Source organism: Lonchura striata, chromosome 2 (genome assembly GCF_046129695.1).
Source record: "Lonchura striata isolate bLonStr1 chromosome 2, bLonStr1.mat, whole genome shotgun sequence".
Taxonomy (NCBI): Eukaryota; Metazoa; Chordata; class Aves; order Passeriformes; family Estrildidae; genus Lonchura; species Lonchura striata.
The window spans coordinates 18,362,094-18,383,010 of record NC_134604.1 but is presented as its reverse complement, the minus strand read 5'-3'; the positions used below and the strand labels follow the sequence as shown (position 1 = coordinate 18,383,010).

At 43.5% G+C, this 20,917-nt stretch overlaps 1 protein-coding gene across 3 annotated transcripts in view; it reads left to right on the top strand.

The window, feature by feature from the left end:
• Positions 1–20,917, top strand: part of FAM168A (family with sequence similarity 168 member A) — a 128,958-nt gene that overhangs the window by 47,485 nt on the left and 60,556 nt on the right. For all 3 annotated transcript variants that reach the window (XR_013339444.1, XM_077781204.1, XM_021550134.3), the window contains one exon: positions 18,239–18,326. Coding sequence is in view for 2 of the 3 variants with exons in the window: in XM_077781204.1 (XP_077637330.1) it covers positions 18,257–18,326 (70 nt within the window). In the remaining variant the exon portion in view is untranslated. The remainder of the gene's footprint in view (positions 1–18,238; positions 18,327–20,917) is intronic.

The window sequence follows — 20,917 nt, the reverse complement described above, 5'->3', positions numbered from 1 at the left end:
ATCAGCAGGATCTCTGTAATGCAATCAGAATATCTTCTACACAAGAGGAAACGTGTATTCTTTTTCCTCAAACAAAAAGACAACTTGCTTTACAAGGAAAAAAAAATTTCCTTTCACAACCTTAAAATAATTCACTGGGGAAAAAGAAAGCTTTTGTCTTATGAAGGTTTTGTGTCTGCAGGATCCCAGCTGAATGCCATGTAGGAATTGAGTGGTGCTAGTGTTGATTTAGAAAAAAAAATCAGAATTCCTTGGACATGGGAGGTTATCAGTCAAATACTGCTTAGAGAAATTGTAACGTGCTGCCTTCAGCACCTCACCCAGGCACGGGGATGAGCGATAATGTGAGCAGAGTAGGCAATGTAAGATCTTCACTTTTCTCCTGATAATTTAACTAAATTATCAGTTTATAGTAGGAATATCTGTTAGTAAAATGAGAGGAGAAAATCATCCTTACACTTACAATGTCCTTGTTCTCATCCCCGTGCTGCAGAGCTTGCTGCCAGTGCAGTGAGAGCATTTCAGGATTCCCTGTGGCTCTGCCTTCCCCTGTGTGTGTTTTTATAGAGTTCCTCTTCTTGTCTGCTACTTTGATTCTGCTTTTTCCTCAGAAGGCCACACACAGAGCTGAACCTTCAGTTCTCCTCACCATTGTCATCTTTCGTGTCATTTTCTTTATCCTTTTCCAGTCCCACCTGTGAAATGGGTGTGGTTTAAAAAAAGAAAACCCAAATGCCAGGTATATGATCTGGTGTTTGTGTTGCTCTGCCATGGCTCACAAATGAGAGTCGGCCTCAGAAGAGACACAAATGAGTTTTACTGGCTCTTGAATGTTTTTGCAGGCTGACGAATTTAAAGCAGAGGGAATTAAAATGTAGAGGTGCATCTGGGAAAGGGTGTCCCACATCTGCTTTATGGAACCCAGCAATGGCACCAGAGGAAAGCGCAGGAACTGAAGGCCAGGAAGTTCCACCTGGATGTGAGGCAGAACTTCTGCCAGGGATACCTTCCACTATCCCAGGTTGCTTCAATCCCTGTCCAGCCTGGCCTTGGACACTGCCAGGGATCCAGGGGCAGCCACAGATGCTCTGGGAACCTGTGCCAGGGAAGATTTCCTTCCCATTATCCCATCCATCCCTGCCCTCTGGCAGTGGGAGCCATTCCCTGTGTCCTGTCCCTCCATCCCTTGTCCCCAGTCCCTCTTCCAGATCTCCTCAAGCCACTTTAGGTACTGGAATTCAACTGAGAAATGCTGCTAATTTTGAAAAAAAAAAAAAAAAAAGAAAGAAATGCAGTATTTAATGCACTTTTTTAGTCATTTGGCAATTTCATTTTCATTGCATGGATACAAATATTACAGCATTCAATCAAGCATTTTAGAATCTCCATTATAAGTGATTTTTGGATAGCCAAAAATTGCCTCTAGGGGAATCTTTCTAAAACATCAGCCACTGCAATAGGAGCAGGATTTATTATTTTATTCAGCATGCACACGTTACCTTGTCTTTCAGCTGATGATTTCACTCTCTGCACTTCTCTCAGGGCTCTCTGAATCTTCCAACTTAATTATGACTGTTATGAATAATTTATTCTACACAAACATTCCTTTGTCTCTTCTGTCTCTTCTGTCTCTTTCCCAGTTTCCACTGCTGGTCCCTGTAAAGGTTCTGGGAGCACCTTGCTGTTACCCTTTTGGGAGTCTGAAAATCCCATGTTTAATACACGCTGTTTCCTGTATTTGCCTAGCTGCTCCCTAATCCATAACATTCCCTTTTCCTATTGTCCTATAACTTTAATTTTTTAATACTGTCTCGCTGGGGCTTTTGTAAGTAGCTTTTTGAGGTGGTTTATTCCCCAGTCCTGGACTCTTTAGCCACAATTGAAGGATTTGGGTTGAGTTATTTTGCTTCCCATGCTGTGCCTATTTATCTGAGTGAGGGCACTGCAGTATTTCAGCCACTTTACTTCATGGGAGAGGAGACATTGGCTAGTTCCATGGTAATCGTTAGGACACTTGTTAAAGATAAGGACAGTGCTGTTACATACTGAGCGATTTGAATGTGATAAAGTGTTTTCAAACACATCATGGACAAGGCATTCTGAATTTCCCCTGACTTTTAAAGTAAACAATATTTGGTTTTATTGACTTTAGCATGTATTGAGTTTTCTGGAAATTACAAATCTTTCTGTACTTGGAATAAACATGGAGCAGATCTGTATTTGCTATTTTTACTTTCTAGCTTGTTTAAGGTGTTCTGTACTTTTGTTTAAGCTCATTTTGGTTTGGATTTTGACTCATTTGTTTCCCATGATTTTGTTTTCTACTGAGCATCCTCCTCCCTGCTCTCCTGTTCTCCCATTTTTTGGGGGCTCTCTCACATTCCTCAAGCAGCCCACAGGCAGAGTCTTTTGCCTTTAAGTTTTCCACCTTTGGACTCTTCTTACATGAAATGATCCGTATTTTAAATCCTCCTGTGAACAGATGCAAATTTCTATGTTACCCTACTCACTTTAGAGAACACTGGCTTTTTCCCTGTCCCAAATAAGATTTTATTCTTGGCAGGGAAGAGCTGAAGTGCTGTTTGTTTGCAGAATTTCCAGATGACTGACGGCATGCTCAGCCCTTGGAGTCCTCACGGTAATCACAGCTCTTGCTATTGGAAAAACACATCAGAAATCCCAAAATAAAGCAGGGAATGTACAGTATTCCCAAGTTAGGAACACCATGTGTGGCTTTTGATGGCAGTTTGTTTGATTGTGAGATGTAGGAGAAGTGAAATCATACAGATGCGTTCCAGGGAGAGCCAGAATCAGAGAATCAAAAAAAGAGAGCCTTTTTTTCCTTTTCCTACTCATCCAGAAACACTTAGGAATGAGCAATTCCACTCTTTGTCTTGTTGATGGCTGTTTTCTCCTGGTATAAGGAAATACTTTCCACTTGTATTAGACCATTATCTCACACGGATGTGGAGCAGATTTCCATTTGCTGTTCTTGGCTGGGAAGGGCATCAGGAGAGAAATCTGCGGGAAGTTGGGGAAAAAACCTGAGAATATAAAGTGCCTTAAGCTGCTCGACTGTGTACTCTGACTTAGCCTGAAAATTCCTTTTGTGTGGGGTGCCTGTGGTGAGAATAACTAGGGAAGACACTGTGCCACTGATGAGGTTGCTGCTGTATTACTATTTTTATTTGGGACTGGCAAAGCCTCTTGATGCTAAATCCCTCTCCCACAATAATTCCCAGCTCTTTCACCTGTGTTTCAGGAAGCCTTTGAGAAGGGAGCTATCAGGTCAGATTGTCTTCTTCTAATAACTAGAAATCCCCTGGAATTTCTTGGTAAATACCCTGTAGGATGTGCTCCTGGTATAGCTACCCGGCCAAGTCTGGCCTTGGAATAGCTCAAAAGCTGTAAGTAAATATGTTCTTGGAATTACATTTTAAAATTGGTTTTCATCTTTAACTCATTTTGAAGTTAAAACTTAATTATGAATATTAAATTCAGTTTAAAGAATCCAATTTTCTTCTAGTTCTGCATTAAATGAGCAGCCAGAATTCACCTGGTGGTGACAGGTTGGGAAGGAACATTCTCTGAGGTGGCCTAACTAAACTGCAGACTCTAGCCTAAAACTGTATTTTAAACATTAATTTGCATAGAATGCAGGTCCTATCTTTCAGAAAAAAAAATAATTATCTCTCCCCCAGCTGGCCCTATCTATGATGAAACTGCAGTGGAAAAGCAGGATTCATGCTTTGGAAAAAGGGGTGTTTGCCAGATTCTCATCTGAACTGCAAAGAGCAGCTTTGGCTTTGAAATGAGCCATGAGTTCACGGTGCCCTTCTATGGATGAGTGCCTGAAGGATGGATTTGGGCAGTGCTGTTTTTCTGGTCCTTTGTGTGACGTGGGCAAGTGCTTGATATAAAATCCAGCAGAAAATTCCCCCATGTGTTTTGTGTTGTTGGGTTGTGCTGGTTGATTTAGAAGGGGACATTGAAACACATGTTGGCAGCAGTTAAAAAGGACAGTGTTTACTGGTCATCCCAAATGGTCTCATCCCAGGAAACATCAGCTGTTTATGCTGCTCAAACCACTGGAGCACTTCTGGAATAGGGAAGCTCTTGCAGCTGTCCCAAACTGGCACCTCAATGAAGCACAAAGAAACTTTACCCTGTCCAAGGTGCCTTGGATGTGATGTAGAAATCTGAGATGCCAGGCAGAGTGAATTTCAGCAAAGCCATGACAGCCAGGAGCCCTTTCTCAAATTGTAGCTGATTTCTGGGCCAGGGAACTCCTAACTGGTGCAGTTGGCTGATGTAGTATGTTTTGGTCTTGTTTTGCTGCTCTGAACCAAGATTACTATGAGAAGAATGAGAATTAATTGTAGCACCACTGGATTAATTGTACACTGGAGTTCCTGCCCTCAGAGTTGCTAAAAGTTTGTCTGGATTAGCTCAGGAGCAGTGCAACAGTCCAGTACAATCCCTGTGGTCCCAAAGGCCCATATGTGGAAAAACTTCGGGATTTTGAATAAAAAATGAAAAGAAAATAGACACAGAGAGCATATAAATATTTTATCCAACATGCATCTTTTCTGCAATTATTAAATACCTTGAAAAGATCTCTTCCAATCCAGGTCTGTGGATGATTCTCCAATCCTGCTAGTGAGGAATGGTCAACTCTGCTGTAAATTACAAAATGTGATGGAAGCTGAATTGGTACAATCTGATTGACCATCTTATACTCTGCTGCCTGAAAAATTTCATCTCTTTATTCCAAGGCTCCTGAAAACAGTTACTCTGGAGTTATTTAGTTGTGACATGACCTGGCTTGTCTCAAAGTGACACTTTGCAAGAAGTTAATAGAGCCATTTGTTTTCTCATACTGTAATTGCTTCTTGAGCCCAAACAGCTCTGTGGATCCAAGGAAAGCAGGAATCGAGAGGGGCCAAGTGTTGAGGGGCTGTTCTGAGGCTCTTGGTGTGGACTGAGACTCCATGGCTCAACATCCCATCCACCCCTGCCCTCTGGCAGTGGGAGCCATTCCCTGTGTCCTGTCCCTCCATCCCTTGTCCCCAGTCCCTCTCCAGCTCTCCTGGAGTCCCTTTAGGAAGGGCTCTGATCTCTCCCTGGAGCCTTCTCCTCTCCAGGTGAGCACCCTTAGCTCTCCCAGCCTGGTTCCAGATTTCAGAGCATCTCTGTGGCCTCTTCCTATCATTTAGGAATAGCCAAATTTCTTTATTTTTTGAGGTAGATCTCTGTCATTTCCTTTGAGTTTTGCTTTATGTTTATGGGTATTTTTAATGTGGTTCCAATGCTGTGAACAAGAATTTTTGACTTTCTTATCTGTGAGCACTGATTATTGACAAAGGTGTGAAAAGGAAAGTAAAATCGCATTTACTTTGATAGAGTGTGGATTCTGACCAGATACTGGGAACAAATTCTTCCCTGTAAGGGTGGGGAGGCCCTGGCACAGGGTGCCCAGAGCAGCTGTGGCTGCCCCTGGATCCCTGGCAGTGTCCAAGGCCAGGTTGGACGGGGTTTGGAGCAAACCTGGGCAAGTGGAAGGTGTCCCTGCCCATGGCAGAGGATGGCACTAGATGAACTCTGAGGCCCTCCCAGCCCAAATTCTGGGATTCTGTATCTTCCCTTGTCCTCTTGCTGTGTCCAAACCTGGCAATGTGTCTATAGCATTTTTGGGTGAAATACCTGCTCTTGGCATGGTGCCGCTGATCCAGCCAGCCAAATGTTATGGAAGACTGAAGCTGGAAAAATTAGACCTTGTTCTGCAAGTTCAGGGATTCATAATGATTCATCTTCAGGCTGTTTGAAGCTGAGGGAGCAGAGCAAGACCCAGCAGTTGCTGGTGATGAGAGCAGGGGAGCTGCCAAGGCACGGGCAGTGGCATTCCCTGGATTCCCTGGCTGGAAGGCTTTCCTCAGCCTCCCTGTTGAAGAGAGAATGAGTTTTTAGATGCTTTAAGGGCCTGTTCAGTTCATCTCTCCTGACTTTCTCTCAACCAGACCTGGGACTTCATGTATAATGTCACCTTCAGGTCTGTGGCTTCCAGTTAAACCAGTGCTTGTGCTTCAGAGAGATCTATATTCCATATTGCATGGGTTTTCCTCAATAAAGGAGTCATGAAATAGTTTAGAAATCTGGACAAGTATAATTCTATGGAGCCACTTCAGTTAACCTGAAACCTCTGTTAGTTGATATTTTTGGATTGATTGGTGATGGCTCTGTCAGGAGATACACGGACCCTTATGAAGTCTCCAACTTATGTCAGCAATATGTAGGATATATGGGATATGGGCCAGCAGGTCACCTCATTAATGCAGTCACCCCAAAATCCTGGTCAGGAGGGGCCCAAACCCAGCCCAGCTGCAGCACAACTTCAGCCCTCTCCTGGGAAGGGGCATGTGGGCTCAGACATCAGGTTACAGCAAAGCAGAACAGGGTAAGGTGTGTGATTGCTCCAAGGCTGATGCTGATGAGAAAGAAGTGATGTGCAGCCATAATTAACAGCCACTTAATTGAGTGATTTGCCCAGACTGTATAGGATACAAAGCAGAATGTGTGAACACCCAGCCAGGGGTGTTTTGAACTTTGCAGGAAATGATCCGAGGTGGTGGGCAGAAGCTGCTGGAGCAGCTGCCAGCCTCTTTTTTTTTGGTAATGTTGAGAGTTCCCAAACCTTTCCAGGGCTGCGCATACTCACTGCTCTCATCACCCCTGGGAAAGTAAACCCCAGAGTTCCTGCTGCTCATCTGAAGCCCTACTTTGTTTTTTGAGCAAACACTGCACAGCCTTAAAAGGCCCAACAGAACAGGATGCTTTTTCTTTGCTGGTGAAAGCAAGTGTTATGGACTGGATTACAAGATGGGAAATGGAGTTGTATTTTTATGGGGCTCTTTTGTAATTGCAGGATTATGTCTAACAAAGATCCTCTTCAGCAACACCAGTATTTCATTCCCTTTGGAGGCTGGTGACCCCAGGGCTTTCCTTACCATGTTAAACTCTCTGAGATGGAGTTTTTCACTCTACATTCAAGATGGAATTTCCTTTTCCTGCTTCTTAGTATTTTGTTAACCTATTTTAGGAATGATTTCTCTGGATTTATACCAAATATAGCAGCCATGACTCAGCCTCTGTTCCTGGTTTTGGACTTAGGGATGCTCTTGATGCTTTTGCATTCCCTCTGCCTCTGTAATTTCCCCCTCTAAGTTTCTAATCTGGTCCCCCTGCATTCCTCCAGGGGTTTCCTTCAGTTTACATGGCTTTCCTATTGATCTCAGGATTGTCACAATATTTTATAAATGGGCAGCAGCAGAAGAATTCAGCACAGGGGATAGGACAAGGGTGGAATGGTTTTAAACTGAAGGAGGGTGAATTTGGATTAGATCTTGGGAAGGCATTTCTGTCTGTGAGGGTGGGGAGGCCCTGGCAAAGGGTGCCCAGAGAAGCTGGGGCTGCCCCTGGATCCCTGGAAGTGTCCAAGGCCAGGCTGGGCAGGGCTTGGAGCAGCCTGGGATAGTGGAAGGTGACCCTGCCATGGCATGGAGTGGAATTGGAAGGTTTTTAAGGTCCCTTCCAACACAAAGTCTGTGATTCCATAATGCACCATATCCAGGCTGTCAGACTGTTACAAAGCCTTCAGCTGGCATTTTAATATACAAGTGACAGATCTGGAGCTGCAGTGTTCTTCTGGAGCTCTGGGGAGATCCTGTTCCTCCACGTGGCACCTGTGGAGCAAAGTTCCTTGGAAGCTTCCTCCCCAGCACGGGCTGTCCTCTGCTGGAGCCTGGCTGGAATCAGGAACTCATGGCACACATTGTCCAGGAGCCATGGCTGAGACAGGCTGCACACAGTGGGTGCAGAAGGCTGCAGAGGCATGGGAGGCTTGGCAGTGATGCCAGCTCTGAGTTCCCGAGGTGGTTCAGGGGCTGATGAGGATTTTTTTGAGTGCCCTCTTAATTGCTGGTAATTGGCAGCACAGCCTGAGCAGTTCTGTCTCGTGTTCAGTTCTCTGCCTGCTCTGATGTCTGCAGAAGATTTGCAGGATCAGATGGCAGCAGTGAATTGCAAATCAGGAGGATTAGCATTTGTATCAAATATGCTCCAGCAGAAGGAGATTACAAGTCCTGGGTCAGCAAGAGCTCAGGAGTGTAGCTATAGAGCTCCTGCTGCTGTGGGGATGGGAATTCTGCTCTGCGCCTTCTACAAGGCTGCCTTGACAGATCATAGAATCATCCTGAGCTGGAAAGAACCCACAAACATCAAAATCCAACTGCGGGCCCTGCACAGACACCCCAACACCTGTGCATTCCTGAGTGTCCAAACACTCCTGGAGCTCTGGCAGCCTTGGGGCTGTGCCCATTCCAGTGCTCCATTTGGGTGAAGAACTTTTGCTAGTAATTATATTTAGATTTAGCTTCTGTTTGTGTTGTCCTGTTAAAATACAGAATAAAATCCTTCCAAAATGGTGTTCCCATCCTTCAGTATAAGACCTCACTTTCTCCTTCCAGCCAGTGGATAGGTATTTTACATCAGATAAAAGACCAGGGGAGGAGCAAGCACACATTTCATGGGTTTAGAGATGTTTTTAGTGTTGGCTGAGCTGAACAAATGAGGGATGTGAGGACATCAATGGCAGCTTCACCTCAGCTCATCCACATCGAGTTGGAAATACCTGCGGGCTCATGTTCATTTACAAACTAAAAGTGGGAGCAGGGGAAACCTGGGCTTCCTCTGCCAAGGGTTTAAACATCTACAGAACACACAGATGAGTTGCTGCCTGTGGCAAACAGGCTGCCTGAGGGGGAAATTAAAAGTGCCACCCTAAAACCCTTTGTAATTGCATTTCCATAGCCCTCAGCCACACTGGGAGGACAAATCTGACACTGTTGCGCTGACACCAAAATCTGGGCACAGCTGGGTTTTATTTTCCAGAAAAAACAGAGGCATGTGAAGTGCATCCTCCTCTCCTTGTTTTGTGTACTTTCCATCTTCCTCTGGCTTTGCACTAGGGGTGTTCTGCACGTGGAGGGATGCTGGTGGGATGGCACAGCCCCAGTAATGACAGTGAGGAACACCTGTGCCCTGGGAAATTTATGTGGAAATACTTTATGGAGTGTTGTTCCCTGTGTTCTGATTCTAAATGCAGGCACCATTGTGTTTAAATTCACCTAGGTAAAGAAATTAAAATATAAAATATATATTACAAATGTGATTAAAGGCATATCATTAATTGAAAAAGAATAACCAGATCATTCTATAGTTATTGAAAAAAGTCAATTTGGGAAAAGAATATAGAGAAGGGGGGACACAGCAAGAAGTGTCTTGCTGTGTAACATTTGTTCTTTCTGAAGTGTGTTTTCCCAGGCTCTCTAGATCGTAGAGGTCGTAGCCACACTCATAATTTGCCCTCCTTTTCTTTCCCTCAAGGACATTTTTTTTCACTCCTGTTGCCTGGCAATTCCTGTGAAGGTTGCCCAGGCCCTGCCCTGTGCTTTCCCTGTGCTCCCTGTGCTGGTTGCATTGTCCAGAGAATGCACATCCAGTCTGGTTTCTCTCCTACCCACAGTCTGTGCTGCCTACTGGGCTGCTTATTATATATTTAATTCCTTCTAGATCTCCTGTTAGTTCTTCCCTTGCTGTTGAAATCATCTCTCACAGCTGAATTAATCATTGAACAGAAACCAGGAACTCAGTTGCTGTTGTTTATTAAGGAAATTAAAAACATGCCACTAGTATTTCACAAAATATCTTCTGGGAATACTGAGTTTATTTTCCATGCATGGAAAAAAACTTGTGAATTCATTAAAAAATAGAGCAAATCTTACCCAAATTAGTCCCACACCAGACTGGAGGTTTTATCACAGTTATTATCAATTTAGGCATTGTCAGAAGACAGAGAAATCTGGAGAAAGGAAATCTGTCTCTTGAGTAGGTGATGTGCACCTGTTGTATGATTGATAGAGTTCATTTAAGATGAAAATTGAATTGTTAGGGAGAAATGATGGCAGAAAGAAGCCTTATTATGTGCAGAGATGAGGCTTATCAGCATGAAAAGAAATGTGTCACAAATTGGTTGCAAATCAAAAGCCTGATTTTTTCCTTCTTTTTCAAAAAGGCACAAATAAGGGTATGCACTGTAAATCATGGAATTGCTGTGTAATGTGTGCTGGGATCTTTTGTGCAATATAAGAAGGCTTTTTCTCTGTAGAGTTTATAATATGAAGCTGTGAGGCTACAGACAGCTCTGTGTGCTTAAACCAGGTGGGTTTATTCTGGCTACACTTGAGTGTGTTGTAAAATCAACACTGATTTCTAAGAATAATTAAATTACCAGTCATAGGTACAGACATAGAATTGTTAAATTTGGAAACGGCCTCCAAGGACATTGAGTCCAAATGTTTCCCTGGCACTGCCACCAAGAGTGGGATTTGGGACAAGGGATGGAGGGGCAGGACATAGGGAATGGCTTCCCACTGCCAGAGGGCAGGGATGGATGGAATTTTGGGAAGGAATTGTTCCCTGTGAGGGTGGGCAGGCCCTGACACAGGGTGCCACAAAGAAACTGTGGTTGTCCCTGGATCCCTGGAAGTGCCCAAGGGCAGGCTGGACAGGGCTTGGAGCAGCCTGTGCTAGTGAAAGGTGTCCCTGCCCATGGAATTGGTGGAACTGGAGGATTTTCAAGGTGACTCCCAACCCAAACCATTGTGTGATTTTGTGACTGTTTAACCTGCATGGATGCTGAAGCTCTGGCTTTTGAAGTGGCTCCTCTGCTCCTTGACCTTGTGGCCAGGAGGGATCGATCTGAGACGAGTACAGATGTTCACATGGGAAGGCCGATGTTTGCTTGGTGCTTCAGACTAATCTTTTCCTTTTGAACATTTCCAAGACACTTCCAGGACTTTTTTTACTGTATTTTTGCTCTCGGCACTCGCTGTTATTTTAAGAAAGAAGGGAATGGCTGATCTGCAATTTCTGCCCTGCCATTCATTCTACAAATTGGTCTTATCTCCCTGATAGGAAACAAGGAAGCAAAGCTGGGTTTTCCAGCCATCATAGGCTGGAGATTTAGTAGTTCTTTTTTTCCTCATATAAACTGCAAGCTGTAAGCTCCTTCAAACTTCTTTTCCCACTCTTTAGTGCAGGAAGGTATGTCCAGAAGTCTGTGAAAAGTGTTAATTGTTGATTTGCTGTGGCCTTTCAGCCCTTTCTTTTGTGTTGCTGCAAAAGCATTCCTGGTTTTGGCCTCCTGGGCTGGGAACCTGAACAAGTGTTTAGGTGAATAAAAGCACTTCAAAATCTTCTGTAGTGTCAGGCTGGAAAATTTTTGGCTTTTCCAGTGGTTGTGAACTATGAATATGCTAATTGAGTGCATATTGCATGTGTTAGGGATCATGCCATACATGCACTGATTATTGCCTCTTGTCCTTTATACAGTGTCTGCCACTAACCTCTGGTAATTCCTGTATGGAATGTTTGACTTGTGTTTGAGGCCTGGGACAGCTTTACAGACATCTGTAGCCTTCATTTAAAGATTTCTATTGTGGTAATCTCTGTAAGCTTGCTTTCTGTTGTGCTGGTTGTTTTACTGAGCTCTGCCTATGATTGTTGTGATTTTCTTAATTTCTTAATTTGAGTTCTGTTTGTTCATCACTTGGCAGCTTTCCCCCAAAAAGTCAGCAACGTCTTTTGCTTATTTTTCAAGTGGTACTGAGTTGCCCCATATATTTTCTGGATTTTGGTGGGGCACATCAAGCCCAGCATAAATCTGGAGTCTGTTTTTCTCCTTCCATGTAGCTTGGTTTCCAAATGGAGTGAGGGAATGCCACTGCCTGCCTGTCCTATGGATGGGAAAGACTTTCAGGCTCCTGGGCTTGTTAACACAGAGCCTCTTGCCAAGACAAAATTACAAAAAGACGATGATAAACAAACTTCTTGCCAAAGCTCCCTTCCTGATGACAGATTTAGCCTGGGCCCTCCTTCATCTTCCCTGGTACTGCTTTGTTTCAGAACGAAGATTCCAAAATATTTAAGGAAGAAGGGACTGTTAGGGAGGATTGATTCCCTCTGTTTGCACTGTTCATCCTCGTATTTCCCAGTCTCTAAACCCCATCTGGGTCCATCCATCAGCATGAGCAGAGGAAGAGAAGAGGACAGGGAGAGATTTACTGTGCTGCCCAATGGGAAAGTGGGGCTGTAGCTGCTCCTCAACCCTGCCTTGGGTTTCCAGTCTTGACCAGAGAAGAAATTCCAGAGGTGACCAGAAAACAGGATCTGGGTGAAGACTGTTAGAGAGCAATGAGGTACAACCATGGCTGGAAGTGACAAATTACAGCCAAAACCTGCAGCACAGTGGATTTAACCAAATAGAGCCCAGGAAGGCCTGACCCATCTGTTATTAAAAAGATATCTCTGCCCTCATCTGATTTTAATTCCAGGAATATTGTATTGCTGATTGCTACCTTTGTATGGTGTGATTGACTCCCAGACAAATGTAGATGTTTATCCTATTGCAATCCATGGGAAGGAGTCATGTTTCAGTATTTGGGATATAGCTTCAAAGGGATTCTCCTATCTTGGGGGCAGTAATTATAAAAATGGATGGAGAGTAATTAGTGGTAGTGGTTGGAAATTTTGGGGCAAAACATAAATTAAAGCTTGGTTTTGAGGATAATGTGATGGAAAGTGGATATTAGACCTGAATCCTGGTCCTGCCAGTATGGTCTGGTTAACTCTAGAATCATGGAATCATTTAGGTTGGAAAAGCCCTCTGAGACCATTGAGTCCATCTGTGAACCCAGGCCAAGGCCACCACTAACCCGTGTTCCCTGTACACTTCCAGGGATGGTTATTCCACCTATCCCAATGGTCCCAGTGAGCTCACCCTTGAACCCATTGCTCTCCTGAATCTTCTCTGCATCTGTAAAACAAAGCCAAAGAGGTGATCCATTATTTAATATTTTTAAAGAGCTTGGAAGGGGGAAAGATGGTATTTATTAGTATTAGAAGTTGTGTTTTTATGGATTTTTCTCTTGTGTCTGGTTGTTCTGTCTTGACTCCTGCAGTGCAGCTTCTCTTAGGAGAAGGAGCAGTGGTTGGCTGGGAGAAAGGTGTGAAGCAGCACAAGAAGGCTCAGATAAGAAAGATAACTAAGAATATTTTGTTCTGTTTTTTGTAGTGCCTGGGTGATGTTGTGGGGTGGACGTTTATAATCCAGGCTTTTCCCGGTGGCCAACCCAAATCTCCCAGGCAGTGCTTGTGGAAAGGAAGGAGCAGAGAGAAGTGTCTTTGAGCTGTGTGTTCCAAGAGGCCTTTCCAGCAGAACATAATGAAGTAGGATAGGGAAGACAACAGAATGGAGATAATCAGCTGGAAGAGGCTGTAGCTCAGTCAGAGAGCACCGAGTACAAGAGTACAGCAGGGTTCATCTCCAAAGGGAAAGTCAGCAAGGCCTCAAGTTAGAGAAATTAATAGGAATATATCAAGGAAGTTATTTGAGAGCTGCTGAGAATGTTTTTGGACTCACTGGGGCAGATATGTTAGATCTTTTAAAAAATACATGTATTTATTGGTTACCTGCTGGTGAAACCCATCAGACTTGCTGATAAAAGGCTGAGAATTTGCAGCACAGAATTCATCTGCATGAACACATTTTCTTCGCTGGAAACAAGTTAATATAACCCCAGATGTGCCAGAATCTTTTGGTTTTTGTCATTCTGAAATTTCTTGTGGGGGAACTGATTCAAGGCCAGGTTGATTGGGGGGCTTGGAATAACCCAGTCTGGTGGAAGGTGTCCCTGCCCATGCTTGGAACTGGATGAGCTTTAAGGTTCCTCCCAGTCCAGACCAGTCTGTGAGTATATGATTCAATAATTTCTCATTTATTTAGGATCAGAGGGGTATTTGTGTAAGCTCTGCATAATTCAACCAGGCAAACACAATGTGCAGGTATTTCGCCACCCATATTCAGGTTTACCTGGGCAACAAGTGATCCCATCTTCCTAGGCCTTTTCAGGGAGGACAGGGATTTCCTGTACAATATTTCAATATGCAGTCTAAAACATTAAATTGAATTAATTACTGAATTATCATTTTTTGATCCTCTGGCTTTTAAGCAGATCATAAATTCAGCAAATGAAAGGTTGAGATTTTTCCTGCCTCATTTATTTTTTGGGGAGTCCAAGGTCAGCAAATTCCAAAGTCAAGAGCTGCTTTATGCTTATAAATTATCCATTTCATTTTTTGTACAATGAAGACAAAAGGGCTTGTTGCTGTTAGGGATGTCAGGCTTTTCTCTATTGGAAAACCTGATTATTTAGTTCTTCATCTCAGAGGAAGCAGCAGGTGATGAGAATGTGGCTCCTTGGGGTTTTGTCTCCCAGGACACTCTCCTGTGTCTCCTCAGTGAAGATCTGAGTGCTCCTGTCCTGCTTTGGAGGTGGATCTGATGGAAGATGCTGTAGGATTGTAAAGTTTTGGGAGGTGGGGGAGATCACCTGGAGAGGCAAAGGCAACCTGGGACAGTGGGACATGTCCCTGCCCATGGCAGGGTTTGGACTTGGATGATCTTTCAGGTCTTTCCCACCCAAACCAGTCTGGGTTTCCATGTGTCAACCTGATGTGTTCACATTACATAAATAAATAAATAAATAAATAAATAAATAAATGAATAACATATATATTATATAAAACCCTGTTACATTTCTGTAACAAGTTCAATATTTTGTTTCACATGAGAGATGTTCAGTCAGCTCTTAAGGTGTTGCTAAAAAAAGGATAAATTAAAGAAGAAGCTGCTCATTGTGGAAACAAATCTCCAAGCTTGTGCCCACTGTCCCAGACTTTTTTAGGGAAAGGTGGGATGTACCCTTGTACCTTGCCTAAATTAACTTTTAACAGATGAATTGGAAGGTAATTTAATTATTGTTTGGTGGATCCTAAGTGAGGGTCAAGCTTCAAACGACTTAAGGGAAAAATTGTCAGAAAATTAGTGGAATTTGCATGGAGTGTAAGGTCAGGAGGCCTTTTCATGTTCAAGGAGACTTTGACTGAATATTATTAGCATGCAATTTGTATAAAATTCATTTAAAGAGGTGATGTGCAGGTCAAGGAAGAAAAGTATCTCTTTTCTTTGTTCATACACTCTCATGTTGGTTTTGTGCCGCCTGATGCGAAATAAATTGCTTTTGGCACATCGAGAAAATAGTAACCTCTCTCCTGAGCGTAAGGAACGGGGCTCTCAAAAGGCATTGCATCCCAGTGCCACAAAAAACAAGGCAATGGGAGTTTAAAGGGAAAATCACCTTGACACAAGGAATGACTTGAAAGAAAATGGAAAAAATGTCTGTTGTTCAGAACAGCTCCCTTTTCCACTGTTTACTCTTTTCTTTTCAAGTTCAGAGCTACTATTTAATTTTTGGAGAGCCTGAAATATTCACCTGTCCATGTCACTGTTTTAAAAACCCTGCAAAATATATTTATTTCTCTGTTTGTAAAGATTTCATTCCTTTGTTCTGAAAAGATAATGGTAATAACTTCATTAACTTCCTGGATTTTCCATGCCTGCTTTGTTCTTTTAGCTTTTATATTGGGTCAGAGGTTGGACTTGATGATCTTGGAGATCTTTTCCAACCGTAATGATGAGGGTTGCAAACCCCCCTGTGGAGGTGGGGGGATCTGGGCACAGTGTTTCCAAAGGCACCAAGTAAACCAGTGATGGGGGAAAGCAGTGGGATGAGATGTTCCTGGTGGCCTGTGTCTTGTAGGAGTTTGGAGGTACAGTGATTCCTGATTCCCAGGAGTGGGGGACACACTCATGGAATCAGTCATTAAGTTTGGGAAAGCCCTCCAAGGCTGGAAAGGCCCTCCAAGGCTGGAAAAGCCCTCCAAAGTCATGGAGCCAAACCATTCCCCAGCTCTGCCAAGGCCACAGTGACCCATTCCGGCCCTCCCTAGTGGCTCTGTTTGCCCTTCATGTGGAGCAGTTGCTGGTGGGATGGGAGTGTGTCCTGCAGTTTCACAGGGAGGATAAAACAGATGAACGTGTAACCAGGTTACAGCCACAAAGTATCCCGGGACTGTTTGCTAGCAGCTTATTCCCATGGCATTCCTGCTGGAGTTACTCCTTGCTGGAGTCTCTCAGAGCAACTGAGCGTGGCTGTCTCAGGGATTAGGAAGCACTGGAAGCTCTTGCTATAGAGCAGCACTGGTGTTTGTCTGTTTATAATTAATTTTTAGTAGTCTTTTTGTTGGGCATTCATGGCCACAAGTGAACTCCGCAGGTTCTGGCAGTGCAGAAGGTTTAATTTTGCTAATCTTGTTTAATTCCCATTTCAGTGTAGCTGTTTCAATGCCACAACATGGTGCCTGCAATGAATTTCAAATATATTTTTGGATGGCATTGTCTTTCAGAATGGTAGAGAAAATCATCCCTCCCAAATGCAGTTTGCAGGGGCTCTTTCCTGCTGTCTGGAAATCCCACCCTGCATACAAAGCAGGGAGGAAGCACAAACCTCTTCCTCACAAGCTCTCAAGCCCCCACCACGGTTGCAACATTTTTATCTGGGATAAAAAGCATTTCTTTCATCTTTCTCAATAAGAGTGTTTTGCTTTTACCATTTGGTACAACACCTAATGCAAGCCACGCATACACAGTCATTTTTTTTTCCCTGAATTATGATTTTTTTTAGTACTCTTTCCACACACAAGAGTACAAATGAAATGATGCTGGTATTGAAAAGGCACTTTAGAAAAGCAGCCACGATACCAAGCCCTTTCTGGGAGCAGGTCCAGCTGTCACTGGTGGTTTTTGGGAAGGAACAAGGAAAAGGTAAAGTGTTACCCTCCTATATTTTATTTCATAAAATCACAGAATTATGTGGGTTGGAAGGGACCTTAAAGCTCATCCAGTTCCATGGGCAGGGACCGCTTCCACTAGATCAAATGCTTCAAGCCCCATCCAACCTGGCTTTGGGCAGTTCCAGGGGTGGGGCAGCCACAGCTTCTCCAGGCAGCCTGGTCCTACACTGATTTTCTTAAAGATCTTCTTAATGCTCTTAATGATGTGTGCTAGTGAAGCCACTGATGGAATTCGGAGTCTCCCTGTCTCTTCCCACTTGCTTATAGCCCTGGCTTCCTTTGCTTTGAGGATGGCTCCTTCAGTGCTAACTTGGGGGTGGAGGGACAGCTAATTAATTAAGCACTAATTGTTGTCAAGTCAGTCGGTGCTAACATGTAACGTTTGACTTGTTTACTCTCCGGAGGTGAAGTGAAAGGCGTTAATGATGTAACAAATTGTGTCCCCATCATGAGGGACTTGTTTGGAGAGAATGGTGTTATTTATGAACTGTAAAATAACACATTTTAACAAAATCCCCAGATTTTGAAGCAAGATGGGTTTGGTTCTGGTGTGAAATTACCACTAGATAGCTGTGGAGACGAATGCATCGGCTAATAAAGCTTAATGACTGATTTTCCCATTAATCAGAACTGAGAATGTGCTTCATTAAGATAATTAACTGAGCCAGTTGCTTAACTGACACTTAGGAGACACAAATTCCCAAGTTACTTGCTTTCCTCTTAATAAAACCCACAAGAAGCTGACCCGGCTTTGTTGTTTTTATCAGAGAGGGGAGCACAAGGGCTGTGGGAATCTCTCGCTCAGCGACAGTCTCCCGTGGGTCGGATCGGGGGTGGCCCTGCCCAGCCCCGCACAGGAGCCCAGCCTTGGCCTGCAGGTTTTCACAGTCAGCTCACGCTGAGAGCTCACCAACACTTGCCCTCCTCCATCTCGCCAGCGGCCAATGGTCTTTTATCTGCTGCTTTCAGAAAGGTCAGGTCTTCAGCACAGTTGGTTTTATCACCCAAGAACTGCTCGCTCTTCCAAGGGGGAGAATTCCTTGCCTGACTCTTTGTTCATCTCAAGCTGGAAGTGGGGTCATGAGTCCTGAGCCCCCCTGGAGCAGGGATGTGGAAGATGAATCTGCTCCAGGTACATTTGTAGGCAGAATATGCAGCGCTGGAGAAGTTGTGGGAATTAACGGAGAGATCCAAAACTTGAATTATTAAATATGCTATCTGGTTGTAATGTCTGGTTGTAAATCCCTTCCTTCACAGCTGTCTGTGTCTGGAATTCTAACAGGGCGATGCTATCAGGACTCTGCACAGACAGTGACTCGGGAGCCAACGAAAGGCAACCATCTCAACTCTGCTTTTCTTTTGTCCTCAGAGTTCCTGGTCTTCCACCATGAATCCTGTTTACAGCCCTGTCCAACCCGGGGCTCCCTACGGAAACCCGAAGAACATGGCCTATACAGGTAGGACAGCTGGTTGTGGCTTTTCCTGGATGGCTGCATGTGGTGGTGGCTAATCCCTTAATGAAGGAGAAAGATTTCCCATAGGGAGCCGGATGGGACCGTGATTCACAGGGAAAACCCTGCAGCAAAGCCAGTGCAGCAAGGGTGGTGAGAGGAGCTGGGGCTGAATTCATGCAAAGAGGATGCCCTGGAAATCGTAAGGAAAAGGAACCAAAGGGCTTTTTTCTTTAGATTAACAAACATGCAGGTGCTGGGACAGTCCAGCAGGAGGGCTTCCCTCAGGAGCTGCCTGCTGGGATAATCCAGCTATGGAAATGAGGATCCCACAGCTGAGAGCCCCTTGTTTAGAGAATATCCAGGTATTGTGATAGGTGATGACTTAAGCTACAGTATTGGCTGATTTTTTTTTTCATATATTTCAAGTTGTGCTTTGGTTGAATTAATCTTTACGTGGAAGAGCAAGTCTGTTGTCTGTTTGAAACCTTCTTTAGAACTGAGTTGTCTAAAAATGTCATCCTTAATACTCGAGAAAGATGTTTACCATCATTATGTAACTAGTGGGGAACTAAAGTGTGCTGGTATGGCAAGAATTCATTTGAGAGAAAAATGGTGTTTTGGAAAAAGAAAATCTCAATTTAGGTGTATCTGGTTTTTTCCCTGTGGATTATGTTCACCTTGACTTGCTTTGATCTTGTAACCCCCTTACAAAATCAGTCCTGGAAAACTCCTTTTTATACCATTTTGGGGAATGTAATCTGCTACTGGGTGTTGTGTTAGGGCTTCCTACTTTCTATGTGCATTGACTTTCACCTGATGTGTGGAATTATTTGGGAATGTGCTTTTGTGGAGGAGAGTGGCCACCAGCAGATGGGAATGAACATAAAATACTCTCAGCTGCTTTGTGCATGAGATATTCTGGTTGAGTTTGGCAGCTCTTCCAGCTGGTGGATCAGAAGGGCTGTGAGGAGCCCTGTCTGAGACTCTGCAGAGCAGAGAGTTCCTCAAAGGCATTTTGCCCCATTTTTATTCATCCTTTCTTTTTTCCCATTCCAATTTATGCAGCTGCTTTGTTAGAGATACTGTAGCTTGGGGGAACTTTGGTCTCACAGTCAAAGCATGAGAGGCTTGGAAAAAAAAAAACAATCTCGGTGAAAAAGTCTCTTCAAAAATCTCCCCATTGTGAGAGGACTGTGGACTCCAGCAGCGCTTGGGTGATAGAACGAGCTCATAAGTGCACAGTTATTTTCCTGCTCTGGAAATAACAGGGATTTTGTGGCTTTCCAGCACAAGAGGCTACTTCTCTCCCACTTTACATTGATTTTTTTTTGGCATGTGGTTAAAGCTCCACCTTAATATCCACTCAATGTACATTTCTGTATCTGCTTTCATACAATCCTGGTGTCTTAGCAGCTGCATTCTGGCACTTGACAAGACAATTTAATTTAAATATTGAGGTGCAGATGGGTCAGAATTTGGACCTTGACCTTTATAAAAGAATTTTAGAGGGAGAATGCTGCTTTAGATGAAGGGATTAATGGAATTTCAGAATAGTTTAGGTGAGAATGGACCTTAAAGCTCAACTGGTTCCACCTTCCATAGACCAGGTTGCTCCAAGCTCCGTCCAGCCTAGTCTTGAACACATTAATTCTGAAGGAATTTGGAAGTGGAAATCCATTTGGAATTAGTCAAGTGCCAACATTAATGGAATGTTGTTTTCTAAAGTAACCTGCTGGTTGATCAGTCTGAAGTTCCTACTGTGTCCTTAACTCTGTAAAATTTGACTTAGCCAACTTGTGCCAGCTTTGATCCATGCAAGAATCAGGAGGCGGTGGCCCCCATGGTTTCATACCAGACTATCCTTCAGGGATTTGTCTTCCAGAATTTGTGGTAAATGCACTGAAATCAGTGGTGGACATACAAGATAATCTTGGAGGAAAAAGTTGGACACAGATCAGACTGGAAAAAATAAAACAAGGTCCTTGGTTATGTCAATGGTAAAACAAAGAAACAAATGTAGGACAGCAAAGCAGGGATATTCCTGCTGGATTGTTCCATTGCCCAGGTGGAAGGTAAAGCTGAACTCTTACAGTGATGTCATAGACTAGAAGTCAAAAAGCACTTGATTTAACAGAAAAGTTTGTTGGTTTTTTTGGTTTTTTTTTCCTGGGAAAATAGTATTACAAATCCTTTTAAATCTGAATTTCTTTGAATATGTAATGAAAGACTCAAAGTTTTATAGTGAATGAGGAGGAGAAAATTTAAATTTTATCCCCTGTAGAGAAAAGACAGGCAACTCCTGAGAGTGGTCTGAACAGCTATGAAAAGAGCTGTGGAATAAAACTCAGGTGGATAGAGTCAGGAAGAAGGCAGGGATAGTAATGAGGATACTAGCAGGTTGAATTCTGTGCTTTTGTGTGGGCTTTTTTTTTTTGTGCTAAATGTGAATGCTTTATACTACTTAATATTTTGTTTATTATTTTTATTTATATGATAGCTTTAGGCTGAAATAATGAGTTTTAATATGAGTTTTAATGATTTTCTTCTCATTCTGACTTCCGTGTTGTTTCCTGGCAGAGCAGAGAGAGAGGTCC